This window comes from Neophocaena asiaeorientalis, unplaced genomic scaffold (assembly GCF_003031525.2).
Source record: "Neophocaena asiaeorientalis asiaeorientalis breed wild unplaced genomic scaffold, Neophocaena_asiaeorientalis_V1.1 scaffold146, whole genome shotgun sequence".
In the NCBI taxonomy this organism is placed as follows: Eukaryota; Metazoa; Chordata; class Mammalia; order Artiodactyla; family Phocoenidae; genus Neophocaena; species Neophocaena asiaeorientalis.
The window spans coordinates 2,672,071-2,683,412 of record NW_020172676.1 but is presented as its reverse complement, the minus strand read 5'-3'; the positions used below and the strand labels follow the sequence as shown (position 1 = coordinate 2,683,412).

Genomic DNA, 11,342 nt, shown 5'->3' with positions numbered 1-11,342 from the left:
ATATGTATATATATATATTTTTTTTTTTTTAATTGCTATATTGAATCCACAAATTCACACACACTCCTAACCTGGTTTGCTGCTTGCTTTAGTACTCTTTATGGTAGCTGCTGGCATTGGGAGGATCTTTGCAGGTGTATATGTATTTAAAGATACTTTTCTTCTTATTATTGGACTGGAACGTGAAGCTGAAGAGGCTGGAAAAAACAAACAAACAAACCCAACATGGTAATTCAATAATTTTCTGACAATTCTATCAAATCTAAACTAACTAGATTACAAATAATTAAATCAGATTGTCTTCCTATATCACCCAGATGAGATTTATCTTCAAGCAAAAGAAATTTAAATATTTTTTTTTTCTTTCTAATTAAGGTGGGGAGATTGAGAGGTGTGAAAAGGACAAGTAGGTACAATTCTTAAGTATGAAGTCCTCTGGGAAAGGATAGGCTGGAGTGGGGGAGCTATTGGCATGACCTTTTGGGTTCCTAAACAAAGGGAGTTAAGGAGATAACAAAAGACCGATTTGCCTATTACTGCAATTTTGGAAGAGGACCTGATAGCAATAAACACGGTGTCTCTGAAAAATCAATATGTGGGCCAGTTATGGCAAATGTGCCTTTGGTAGTTGATACCCACACTGAATGAATACAAATTTCACTGGCAGAAGATCAAAGTAGCCATTAATAAAATAATACACAAGTGATTAAAAAGTGCCTAAAACATCCTATAAAGCACCACATCATTACTTAGCTCTTTTCTGCTTGCATTTTTTATCCTATTATAACTTCCACCTCTAACTTATCCAATTAGTATTCTCACACCTTTTCCACCAACCTGATATTGTCAGTGCCTCATTGTAAGCTATCTACTAGTTACCACAAAATTAATTTTGTCCTAGGTGAGAAAAAAATCTGTGAATGACAGATATTAACAATGTCTTCTCCTTTGTTATGAATGCCACAAATTCAGTATAGTTCTATATTATGATGTTACTTCCTTGACAATCCAGGGAATTAAGTATAAATTACATAAATATATTGTGACTACTAAATATTTATTCTGCAGTTACACTATACAATACAGGATTCAGATACTTCCATCATAATTGGAACCCTATTTTCTTTAATCAAAGAGAATGGAAAAACCATACACTTTAGGAGACCTGGGTTTTAGTCTTGCTTGAGCACTAACTGGTTAATTTCCTCAATGGTGTCTCTAAGTTTTTCTCTTAAAACAGTAAGCTTTTCTCAAATGAAATCTTAAATAAAACAGATCAAAGCAGAGACTCTGATTGAAGCAACCACAGAAGACACAGGCCTAATCACTCAGCATCCTTCTCTTCCTCATGGAACTTCCTAAAGCTCTTGGGAATACAGTTTGAAGACCAATGAATTAGATTAACTCTAAGGTTTATCCAACTCTATGAACTGCATTAACTATATTTACTTTCTCATCTAGTTCCCTTAGTAAGTAATGGAATGAAATTTTAAGAGAACTAGAGGGGTTGGGGTACAACTTGTGTCCATAATATAGAGAAGAGTTAATGAGAACTAGAAAAGGAATTTAATATTTCATTTCATTAATATACCTCAATAATACACTCTGAGGAACTGAATTCACTAACCACAGAAATGAAGCCATCATAAGGTAGCAATGCCACAGCATAAACATTCAAAGATTATCTTTTTGTAAATATTCCACCAAAATTCTCTTTCCAAAACAGATGTCATTACTGCTACTTTACCTTTAAGTCATTTACTGAAGATCTTCTAAATTCAAAGCAGCATTAATGCCTACCCTAAATTCTTATTTACTAATTACAGTCTTTCTTTAATCTCTATTTTAAGATTATAAATCCCTGATCCAGGGAAGCATTGAAATGTCAAGTATAAAGAAGGGTAAAAGAGAAAATGAGAATTTATTTATTCAGGTTCTCTACTGCGTTCTGAGGAGCAGCATTGTCCATTCTATCAGCTAACAGAGAATATAAAAGGAAGAACATCCTTCAGTTTCCTGACTTTGACTTTATAGCTTGCAGGTTATTTCATTTGGAGTATTATCAATTCTCAGAATCAGACACATTCATATGTACATTTAAAACTGAAACCTACTTCCCCAAACCATTCCTAAAGTGAAATATTTTAGAACATTCACACCAAGATACCTCTCCATTACCCTTAATGGTTAAAAGCTGACCTCTACCACCAGATGTGAAAGAGAAAGGCAAAAATGCAGGGGGCACTGTTTGGACAGAATACACTGAATAGAATTCTATAGAATAATACATTGTGGTTCCCCAGGAAAGGGAGGAGAGTAACAGCAACACACAAAAGTGGCTTTCATCCCAAGACCTCCAATTTCATTCTTGGGAAAAACATATTTACAACATTCTCCTTACAAAAAAGAGTTGGTATACATAGAAAGTTTGTACCTTTCCTAAGATATGACTAGGACTAGCAAGACTTTTAACTCTAAGCAGAGCATTCTCTTTCAGAATGAATGCTTCCTAAACTGGAAATTCCAATGTGTCAAATGATCCTACAGAGCTGAAAATGACAACAGCCAGCTGACTTCTCACATCTAAAAAGGTAGCCCTGAACATTTCCCAAACTGAAGTCCCTCAGAATAGTTCTACATGATGTTTAAATGCATTACCAAAAAAAGTGTTTTCTCAGCAAGGAAGTTCTGGAAAATGTGGGTATATAGTTTTCTTTATAGAGAAGAACCATAGCTGTTTATATGCTGATGAAACTATACCTCTTGAAAGGGAGGTGGGATATAATAAAGTTTCCAAAACTTACTCAGTGACAAACCTCTTTTTTTTTTTTTTTACACAGAGGAATTAACCTCTTCAGAATATTTTCTGCAGAACACAATTTAAAAAACTGTTGTCCTAATTTGCTCTCTTTAGTTAAGGGCTCTTTCTGAGTCTATATGACTGCTTATCAAAAGTGGTGAAGGGATGGGCATGTGGCATGTGTAGGTTAATACAGACTGATGTTTTGTCATTTTTAAAAAGCTTATAAAATGACATACAATAGGAATGTGGAAATAAGACCATGACTCTATATTACATGTTGCTGATTTTATTGCTGGGTCTTAGATTTTTCCCCCCTTTCTGTAAAAAAAAAAAAAAAGTCTTTGCAGAAGAGTCAAGACAACAGCCTGGTACATTGCATATTATACCAAAGAATTCTAAATAATGTTCTTCGCTTTCTCTCCTAAAATTCTATTTACTATCACTATTGAATTTATGTTTTTATAATTATTTTTATATTCAGATAATCTCTATTGCCTAAAAATCAAATAATAATAATAATTTTCCTACAAATTTCAGGGGTCTTCTGTGGAACTTCACTTGATGGAGAAGCAATGGAAGCAAGAAATTCATCCACCTGCTTTAAAGACAGGGCATTGTGAAGAGTTTCTAGAGGACATATAGATGGCACCATCGAATACAATTCAAAGCCTGAGGGGAAAAAAACAAAAACAAAAACAAGAGTTGGATATCTTAAAAATTCATTAATTAAAAAGGAAGAAGACCATTGCTTAGAACTAGACAGTTTAGGTCTTTTCAATCTATCACATGCAAACACACGAGATCTCTGAAGTCATGACACCAGATGCTATGCAGTATGGGGTTGGATCAGGATGTGACAAAGATTTCATTTAAAATGTAACCACATAGTACAGCATGCACACAATTTCATTCTCTATTTTGGTAAAATCTAAGAATAATACTTAAAGAAAAAGACCTGGGGGAATAATAAACAGAGAAAAATACAGGTTTTTTAGTTTTTACTTTTTAGAATCAGGTCTATTTGATAGGTGAAGAAGCTGATGCCATAATGTGTCCCTGATGCCAGAATGCTAAAGGTAACTTCTTGTTGAAAAACAAATAAGCGATTACTTGTGAAGAGTGATTTTAAATACTTTTCTAGTCATAACAAGGCCAATAATACTCTCTAGCGTGACCCCAAAATAACATCCATTCATTTACGCTTAAATTAAAATTCCAAAACATATTTAACCTACCTTTATTGAATTAACACAATAATTCTATTGTTGGAAATTGCTAGCTGAGTGAAGTCAGGCCAGTAAAAAGCAATACAAAATACAAATATGTTTGCATTCAACAATGGCACAGGAATACAAAAATTTCATGAAACAAACCATGCAGATATGTATTAATACCATCAGTGAAACAAAAGCACTTAAATATACAGTTTTTTTAAAACAAATAGGACATAGGTTATTCACCTTTTATAAATATTGCCTACTTTATTCAACTGAATGGCTTTTAAAATTGCTTTTATATACAACTAAAATAACAAGTCTTTCTGCATGTACTTTTTCAAAAATTTAAACTAGTTTTCCTCCAAAAGAAATACTTTTAATGTTTAGTTTCTACATAAAGTCTAATATTCTTAAGTTAAAAGTAAAAATTAATTAAACTCAAATAGACTGGAAAACTCTCTGCTTCAATAGGCATGTGCTCACTTTAACACTGACTGATATTTATTTAATTTTGGGAGAAAATACTGACCCAAGAACTGTCTAATTTTTAGTTGCAATAGGGAAACTGGTTAAAAGAGAATCTATCTTTCAATGAAAACAACAAATCCTTTGATTAACAAAACTGGTATGTTTGATTTTCAGGTGCAAACCAAAGCATGACAGGATATTACATATACTTAAAACAAAACAAAATTATAATACCATAGCAGCAGCTAAAGCACCTAAGTTAAGCACTAAAGAAATTAGGCTTCCACAAGTACTACATTTCTTTAAAAGTACAAGATTCATGCAAATAAGCGCAAACCCTTTCCTTGCATTATGCTAAACTTAATACTGTGGCTTTTTTATCCTTTCCTCAGAATGTTTATAAGTCTTTTGTAACAACTATTTTCTTGCACTTGCCTGTTAGATTTTATAACAGGCAAATGACAATATAATCAAGCCCCTTTGGACTACATCTTTTTCCATCTATCCTTAGTAAACTTTTTCTTTAATGCACAGTGAAAGGGTTAGCGCAGCAGTTTAAAAAGCCACCCTGCTGTCACGTTTAGAAGCTATAAAAACATACCACTGGAGCCTAGAAATTCCACAGAGGAAACGGACCAGCACCTATAGAGGTGTAGGTGTTCTGCACAGAGGCCCAGAAAATAAGGTAAAGCACTGTCAGAAGATACTTGTTTCACCATGTTCTTTGAACTAAAGATGAAGGGGAGGGGTAAGTCCATAATATGTGTTAAGATGGAAAAAACATGAAAGTTAAGGAAAAGAAAAAGAAAGAGTCAAATGACAACTCATAGGACAGATAAGACAACACAGCATAAAAAAGAAAATTTGAAACCCAAAAGAAATATTTATAGAATTGAAAGGGATGCATTTTATATGCATCAAGTCACACAATGTGGGGAAAATCCACATTTTTTAAAAAGTCTAAACCAAAAGAATATAAAATTACTCTATTTTCTGTTAAACTTAACAAAAGCTTTTTTATTTTTAAGCTTCAGTAAACAAAGATTTCTCCTATATAAAACTTGCAATACTGGCTATAAACACATAAGCATTTTGTATAAAAACTATAGTCAGTCTTAAATCTTCAATGTCTCTTCTTTAGAATTTTGTGACTTCGGTTTTCCTCGTGACTTCGGTTTTTCTTGTGACTTTGGTTTTTCTCCTAAGAAGTTCTTATGCATGTGGGTTCTTTAGAAGCTGCAGCTGTATCAAATAAGGATCTTTTTCTTCAAAAAGTAGCATTTAAACAGCTACAATGGAGGGAAAGCACATTTAGCTTTAAGGCTAAATTTTCACTTGTTGAGGATTAGATCTTCTTACTCCACCTTCAAGAAGTATTAGTGCACTGTTAACTTAGGTGTGCTGTTAAAGGATCCAGAAGGAGAAGAATGACTATAAACTTGTGTTCAATCCCTGAGCTTCATAATAGTTTCTGAAAGACCTGACTTGAGTTTTTGAAAGACTTACTTAACAATTAAAAAGAAAAAGAAAAAAATAATTGCATGGATAAAAATAACTTCATTCCGAATAAAAGCAAAAACATGTATGTTTTCTTTTAAATTCTTTGATTCTGAGTTATTTAAAAATGATTAGTAAATATTCCCTCTTGTCCCACATGAAAAAAGCTCTATGTAAGAAAGCGGTAATAGTGCAAAATTCAGCTTATAAATAATGGCCACAAAACCTTCCTGTTCAGCCTCAAAAACTGAATTTAATTGAACTGGTTGTCTAGATTTTTTAGCCTAGTCTTCTTCCTATCAGGAGCCCTCCAAATCCTAACAAAAAGCAATGATACCCCCCAAAATTTGTTGCTCGACAGCAGCAAACCATATTGCCACATGAGGACAAAGTGAACGCTGAATGAAGTTTTCAGAGTGCTCCAGACCAAGTTGGGTTTTGCTTTAGACAGCCAGGGATAAATAATGTTACACAGTGAAACCCGCATCCCCTGCTTCCCAAGAAGTTTTCAAAGACACATCTCATTTGGCTATTTGACAAGTGTGGTTCCGTATTTTTGTTAAATAGCTCAATGAAACAACCATGTAATCATGGTTGGGAGAATTGGAAGATTGGGATTGACCTATATACACTAATATGTATAAAATAGATAACTAATAAGAACCTGCTGTATAAAAAAATAAAATTCAAAAATTCAAAAAAGAAGAAAATAAATTAGAAAGAAAAACACATTAAAATTATTAAGAATTAAAAAGAAAATAAATAATACTAATTGTATTTTTAAAATTACGTAGATTGATCACTTGAGAAATCAGAAGGAATTTTTAGGTGCTCATTAAGTATTAAAACTCATCATCATTGTGGTCATTTAAAAGTTTGATGAGTAGTGCTAAATTATTGTCTAAATTACAGATGAAACAGGGAGCTAGACAGTATCAATATTTTGGGTGAATAATAAGTTAGAACTGTATGCCAATTGAAATTAAGGACTGAGAAATGAATGATACTGTATACCCCACATATTTTGAAACAGAAGAAAAATAAAAAAGGATGAAGCAGGGGATTATCTTTTAAAATAAAAGCAAAACGTACCATTGGTTGGGTGTCGAGCAAATGAGATAGAAAACCTTTTAACAGCAGAACCACGTGTGGCGTCTGAGAAAGAGAAAAACAGGTACCTGAAATTCGTAACAGCTACCAAAAGAAGGACACTTAAAAAAAGAGGAGGAAAAACAAATATATAAGGAGTTTAGAATTAGGTGACATGCAGAAGGGATGGTGAGAGAGGGAAATAAGCCAAAAACTGGTTAAAAGAAGTAAATGGCTTGATGATAGAGGCAAAGTGTTTAACGAAATATACAAAAGAAAGAAAAGCAGGATGAGCTGGCAATTCTGGGAAAGCCATGTTTTACTGAGTAAAATAAATTTGTGGATACATGAGGAAAAGTTTCAAATAAAGCTAATTCAGAAAGGGCTAATAAACACTCCTATTAACAAAAGGGGCAAGTTTCTGTGAGCCTCAAGAGATGTTCTGAATACTATAATTTAAGGTGTATTAACAGTAATGAGAGGATTTCCTTCTACTAGGGGTCCTAAAATATTCTCATCTTATGTTTATTCTAATAAAAATATTGCCAATATGATATTTTCTTCTACTTATAAACATTCCATTCACTTTATTTATTTAGATCAATACTAGTAAATAAAATAAGGTTTAATAATGAACAAACGTTTAAAGGATCAAAGAAAGATTTACTCTTTATAATATGGCTTATCAACTATTTAAAAGAAGAATACACATGATGTAGTTCTAAATTTCATATTTCAGTGAAATACTCACTGAACAAGTACTGTAAGTCTAACTACAATTAACTGTTTGATGAAACATGGACCCAAGTAGTGAATAACAGAGCACTGATAGTCACTTAGGCAAAGGGTGCTAGGATTCCGCTTGCATCAGTCAGTGGCCTTAGGCTTGCCTTTGAGAAATATCGTATGCTCATGGGTGTGTGCATGGGTGTAGGTATGAATCTGTGTGTGCATGTGTGCACATACCATCTATGCAGCCAGAAGAGGTCAGCTTTTTACGATGAGTACGAGCATAATCCTGTAGGTTAGGTGCGCTTGAAGAACCCCCGAGCACTGAGGTGCTAAACAGGCCCGCACAGTGAGACCCTGATGGGAGTTAGAGAAAATACATACAACAACGGGTGTTCTTCTATTCACATTGGGAATTCATGCAGCATGCAATAACATGGCTCTTACCACACATACTTGGCAGTGCCCTGAACAGGCTCACAATTCACTTTTAATGTCAACTTAATACAATCACCACCACCATTTATCATATGTACAAATGGAGGCATTTTACACTGGAGAAAATGTTCTTTGAGGAAAATAATATGCCCACACAATAATTAGACATATACATATTAAAAAAAACACTATCATAAAAATTAATTTAGGATGATAAGGAATTCTGTCAATCAATTTGCGTGAGCAGGCCATATAAAAAAACTTCTCCTAGCATAAATTAAATCATACTAAATCAATATTTTTGAATGTATATCTGTAAATGAAGAAGCTTTCCTGATGCCCTTGAATTTGAGTTATCAATATCTATTATGAAATTTGTGAGAAGACCAGGTGAAACAATTCCTTTTAAGTGGTCATTCAGGCCTAAATCACTCTAAATTCCTAATACTTAAATGATTTAAGATCTTAATTAATAAGACCCCAATCTAATGCTTAACTTGTAGTAAAAGTCTTTATACCCAAGTAAAACTTTTACCACTGGGTAAGGATTAAGTAAATTTTTATCAGATACATTATGATATATAAAGAAAGGAGTAATATATATATATATATATATATAATATGTATATATATATACACACACACACATATATATATACACACACACGTGTGTGTGTGTATGTGTATCTGGCAAGACACAGTGGGAATATCAAAAGGTATCAATTAACATATATGTAATTAAAGAGAGATTTTTCAAGTATGTAGGCATCAATGGATAGTTCATAAACTTAGTATAGAGATCATAGTACATACATAGTCGAAACATAATGAAATTTATTTATGCTGTTATTAAACTGATTTAGACAACTATTTACAGAAAATAATATGTCATTATCGCATGTAGTTTATCTATAATGACCTTAAAACTAAAATAAGTTTAGAAAGGTCTTTTTCAATGTTGCTTTGCTTGAGTGTTAGCAAAGAAACAATTATGTTCTATAGGTCAATGAAGAATTAACATTGTCACTGTACATCAGTTTTGCTTTGGCTTTCCTTAAGAGATGACCAAAACCAAAAGGATAATTAATATACCCAGACAGGGTTTGAAACACTCCCCACTTAAAAATTTTTTTAATCAGAATAGTAGATTCTTTTTGTATGTGATAGCATATTTTCATCTTTATCAGCTGGGAAAAATGATGTTTCCTTCCTAAATTAAAACATGTTGGGATTTTAACTTATAGAATACAAGATTAAAAATGAGCACTGGCAATTAGACTAAGTAGTTTACATTATGGGCATTCAAAAGGGTTATGAAACAAAATTAATGCTATTTCTTATTTATTTCATCAAAACTTTATATTTTGAGCTTTATGACTCAACATTTCTGAATTAGTGTATGTTAAATAAAAACTAAAGCATAGCATTTGGTCATGCTTTCACCTCTGAAGAGTTTTACATGTGTGCAAAATAGTGAGTTTAAGGTTTGGAATACAACTTCCTTTAGACCACATACCTACAGTAGGGTTCTGCTTCTGTTCTACAAGAGTTCGTGGTGTTCGCAAGTAATTAGCATTTTCAGATACAACCTGCACAAGGAAAGCAAAATAAATGAACTAAAACAGTAAAATAAATTTAAAAGTCCATACTTCATTTGCAGCCTGTTCCAGACAGACAAAGGTTAATAAGCTGTATGATAAATATTAGTAGAAATACACAAATTATGAAAGATCATGCAAGATCCCCTTCTGAAGGGAGTCCATTTCATATGAGGTCCTTGCAATGAAGTGGTGCGAAGCAGGCATTCAGAATTAAATATCATGTATGAAACAAGACAGATGAAAAGAAACAATTAATAGACAATTAATAATTTCACTCTCTCTTAAAAGAAGCCAAATGCCCACTCTTAAACGGCTCCTGTATTTGAAGGGGGAAAAAACAATCACAAACAAAAGAAAGGACAGACAGACTGTTGAGATCACCATACAATTACTGATCCATGCACAGGCTTTATCAGAGTAACCTTTAAATATTCACAGCCTTAATGGATACCATAATCCCTTTTCCTATAATCAATGCATTATATTTCCAAAAGGAAATTGCTGAAATTCTCGGAAAAGTCATGTGTATGAGCAGACCTTCCATTGTAAAAAAACAAAAAACTAAAAAATCCCACAGTATTTTAAGTTTCCAAATGTCATCACAAAAAGTCCTTCTGAAGTAATTTTATTTTGACCCCTTTTGTTGGGGCATATTGTTGATGGGCACATATACATTGTCCCCTTTTATCTTAAAGAGAGCATTAAGATATTATACAACTAAAAAAACCCATACTGTATGTAATTATTAGATACTTCCAGATAATAGAAAGCGAGGGAGAGAACCATCAGTATTAGATATATCCTGCTAATTAACACAGGGCCACGTAAATTTTGATATTTAAAAAAATGTTCACATTCTCAGCAAATTCCAAATGGAATCTATTTTTCAATTATGGGGGAAAAGGTTATTAAATTTTCTTATCATCAAATTATGTAATTTCATTTCTGAATGTTTTAAAGAAGAAATAAGTCAAAAAATGATTTCTTTACATTTAAAAAAATTTAATTAATAAGCTAAAGTTCCAGGAGTATAAAATTTATTGACTAATTTTAAAATCCTGGATATTTAAAACCCCCCCAGTAAAAATGTTAAACACATGCAATGTAAGTGGTTTCTTTCCCTCAAATATTGTGAGACATTACAAGCATTTTTAAGTGAATTCAAAATTTAAAAACAGAAGTATTTACTCTGATGTAAAATATAAGGGATTAGATGTCCTCAAAGACAGCTGTTTGTTGCTCTGAATGCGGGGAGAAAAAATGTTTAATGAAGTAAAGTTTAAAAACCTGTTGCCATGAGCCAAAAATACTGGATGTGAAAGCCAATGATTTGGGGGAGACAGGGGAAGAAGTGATTTGTTCCCCTGATCTGCGTCTTCGACGCCCAGTACCCACACCACTGGTGTAATGCAGCCAGGTACCAGTACCCTCTGGGCTAGACACACTCAGGGGGCTCTCTTCCTGGAAGTGAGAAAGGGGCAAAAAAAAAAAAAAAAAAAA

General features: G+C 32.9%; 1 protein-coding gene across 8 annotated transcripts in view; it reads right to left on the bottom strand.

The window, feature by feature from the left end:
* The window catches only part of PPIP5K2 (diphosphoinositol pentakisphosphate kinase 2), a 75,146-nt gene that overhangs the window by 6,410 nt on the left and 57,394 nt on the right, over positions 1-11,342 (bottom strand). For 3 of the 8 annotated variants that reach the window (XM_024739695.1, XM_024739694.1, XM_024739696.1), the window contains exons 25-29: positions 9,758-9,830; positions 8,041-8,160; positions 7,078-7,140; positions 3,332-3,472; positions 72-197 (exon numbers count right to left, since the gene is read on the bottom strand). In XM_024739695.1, the coding sequence (XP_024595463.1) occupies positions 72-197; positions 3,332-3,472; positions 7,078-7,140; positions 8,041-8,160; positions 9,758-9,830 (523 nt within the window). Of the gene's footprint in view, positions 1-71; positions 198-3,331; positions 3,473-7,077; positions 7,141-8,040; positions 8,161-9,757; positions 9,831-11,129; positions 11,304-11,342 lie in introns of all 8 variants that reach the window. The other 5 variants (XM_024739698.1, XM_024739699.1, XM_024739700.1 and 2 more) reach the window with 4 other exon arrangements.